The sequence below is a fragment of the Opisthorchis viverrini genome (assembly GCF_000715545.1).
Source record: "Opisthorchis viverrini unplaced genomic scaffold opera_v5_297, whole genome shotgun sequence".
Classification (NCBI taxonomy): Eukaryota; Metazoa; Platyhelminthes; class Trematoda; order Opisthorchiida; family Opisthorchiidae; genus Opisthorchis; species Opisthorchis viverrini.
The window spans coordinates 629633-632722 of record NW_008751954.1 but is presented as its reverse complement, the minus strand read 5'-3'; the positions used below and the strand labels follow the sequence as shown (position 1 = coordinate 632722).

General features: G+C 45.3%; 1 protein-coding gene across 1 annotated transcript; it reads left to right on the top strand.

Annotated features, from left to right (window-relative positions):
- Positions 1-286: 286 nt before the first annotated feature.
- T265_09690 (hypothetical protein) lies at positions 287-3090 on the top strand (the record flags this gene model as incomplete). Its single annotated transcript, XM_009175845.1, has 2 exons — positions 287-547; positions 2908-3090. 2 exons carry the CDS (start codon positions 356-358, stop codon positions 3001-3003), a joined length of 288 nt encoding a protein of 95 aa, XP_009174109.1.

Sequence of the window (3090 nt, the reverse complement as noted above, 5' to 3'; positions counted from 1 at the left end):
AATGGGTGTTGTTCAATTTTCTGGTTGACTGAGCACCCTTCTAAGACGAAAGCCTCCATTTTCTGTTTTCTAAAACAATGTGTTTTTCGTAGCTCTCTTGTCATTCAAGCTATTTCAAGCACAACGGTATTTGTACAACAATGTACCGAAGGATCCTGGTTCTTTCCAACCTTATTCCACAGCATACTCATATTTATTCAGTTCGTGCTGTGTCCAACGGTATGCTACTCAAGTTTTTCCACTATATATCGAATCACACTACCGTATATTTCTTATCCTTTTCAGTGGTCATGTGACCCATGATGCCCCTATCTCTGGCTCTCCTCTGTACGTGATCCGTGCGTTCTTGCCAGTGATGGACTCGTTTGGTTTCGAGACCGATCTGCGTACGCATTCACAAGGGCAGGCATTTTGCTTACTTGTCTTCAATCATTGGCAAATGGTTCCCGGAGACCCTCTGGATCGTTCCATCCAAATTCAGCCGTTGGTGCCTCAACCGGCCACCCATCTTGCCCGCGAATTCATGATCAAAACTAGGAGACGCAAGGTACTTGTGCTTGATTGATGCTTTTCTCCAATAGTTTAAATGTGAAGTTGACGCGTGTACATCTGCAGCTCCGAACCCGCTATTCAGGCTTGTTTTGTTTTTATTGAAATCCTATTGGACGATCTGCTTTAGGGCTCTCAGGTAAATCAGCCTCGTGTCTACTCTAGGTACTCTGTCGACTGGTTTCTGTTGCCTCTCTGAAACTCGAGTGCACGATCCAAGTAAATATGTTGACCATACGGGGCCCTCTCTCCCTGGACGCCGAACTTCGAGTGATCTTCCAACTGCTGTAGTGGGTTGCACCGTTTTTGGTGTAGGTGAAAAGGTCTCGTTGTTCTACTGGGTACCTGTAAACAACCAAGTCTCCGTTGTACGAGTTCCTACTTTGACAAAAACTTACACTGGTGAAAATGGTAAACGCTCTATGTTTATTGCGCAATGAACCCCAGCCTCGACTCATTGCAGGATACCTTTTTATGGAGAACTGACTACTGTCATGTGGACTACGCAGATCTGGAATGCATTTAAAATAGGAGGGGGTTTCAGTGTAATACTCAGCTGTCCCAGTTCATCAGAAACGGGCCCCGGTGGTGTGTTCAGTCTGAACACAAAGCACATTGATAGCGGTGAATGTCTTAGAATTTGTTGCTTCTTAGCAACACTTGATTGGGTTCAGATGCGGTGGGTGCCATTGTGCTGCCTGGTATTCTTTCCACTGCTGAGCAGTCTTGGGATCAAATTAAACACGTTGCCGATGGTGCGGTTCGCTTCCTGATTGCCGAACGTTTCGAAGTACACATGTTGATTCAGGCCATACTGTTGTTCGCTACAGCTTTTCGTTAGATTTCCGCGGTAGACCCTAGAAACATACCCCTCATTTATCAACAGAAAGACTTTGTGAGTCACCGGTTCGGGGAACATACCAAGGCCTACAATGCAATGCAGGACTAGTTACCTCATCAGAGGATATTGACCGCAATTGAAATGAGATAACCACGGCTATACGTGACACCGTGAACTCTGTGGCTTTTCGGAGCACGCGCGCGGAAGTCACTGGGTTTCAGAACGGTTATTATCACTCCTTGATGCAGGGTCCTCTATCCTCTCGGGGTCGGAGTACTATCGATCGATTAGACCACAGCCCCAACGTAACCTATGCAAACAGTGAAGCATGGCCGAACCAGAAACTGCCTGAAAACATCACAAACGAGAGATTCAGCTGAGTTCCAGGTGAGTCTCTCGAAAAACGAAATTAGTTTGAAAACGAGTGTATATTCGCTAATTCCGTGCAATTTGGTCTCAAGTAGAACATAATGTTGACGGAAACCCGGGGACTGCGCCTACCTGATGAGCCCCAAAAAAGGCGAAACCGGCTGTGGGCTGTCGACGGATTTTCATTTCAGCAAAGAGTAGTACATTACAGAAAATGCAAATTTTGAAACAGGCCGGTGCGGCTGAAAATGCTCGGAAGCTGCAAAACGGGTCCTAAAGTACTTTCCGTGAATTAGTTACAAGTAATGGTGAGAACCTAATATATAGTGAAGTGTCTAGATCGATGGTCGGAATATTACCAACAGCTAGTTGGTCCTCTACCTCTGTGCCAGTCCCCTTAATTTTGAGCGCTGTCTGTAAGTCCAGGTCTGCCATCAGTTGACGAACTAATGAAGTGTCTTTCTACTTTGAAACGCCGTCCGTCTACTGGGCCAAATGAGCTCTTCAGTCGTTGTTACAGCATAGGGAGAAACCGTCGTTCTTCGCTCTGATTAGTTTGTTCGTGCGTGCATGTCACCTGAACCGATTGTTTCAACCATAGGGGGTATACGCCTTACAACTGTCGTAACGCTGTTGTTAGCTTTACTAATGCGTCTGAATGTGTGGCGGTGCTTGGTCTCCAAAGCAGTCCTTTTCGTTGCGGACTCTCTATTATGTAAGGTTTCCCAAAGTCTCAGAAGTATGTAGTAGTACAATTATTTACCTCGTTTCTGGTAGTTTTACATGTCACCTCGATTGTTCCAACCATAGGGGGTATACGCCTTACAACTGTCGTAACGCTGTTGTTAGCTTTACTAATGCGTCTGAATGTGTGGCGGTGCTTGGTCTCCAAAGCAGTCCTTTTCGTTGCGGACTCTCTATTATGTAAGGTTTTCCAAAGTCTCAGAAGTATGTAGTAGTACAATTATTTACCTCGTTTCTGGTAGTTTTATTAAAATCCAATTCCAATGTCCCTTGCGATATTCCAGTCACCTGTGTGTCGCTGTTCTCCAATAATTACCAGAGTACCAGCTGTGGTATTGTCCCACAGAACAGAGGACCTCACTATCTGCATACAACTAAACATTTCCTTCGTATTCGCTCTACAGGGTTTGAATGAGGACGTCAGCATCAACAAATTCTTCGACGACCCCATGTTGTTGGAATTGGCCAAACAGGATGTGATGTTGAATTATGCATTATGATCCTTTCGTTATCCTCCGAGTCTAGGTGCTTGGGGAGGCGTGTGTGTACAGTTTGCATCATCTTTCAATAAACGAATCCGACTTTTG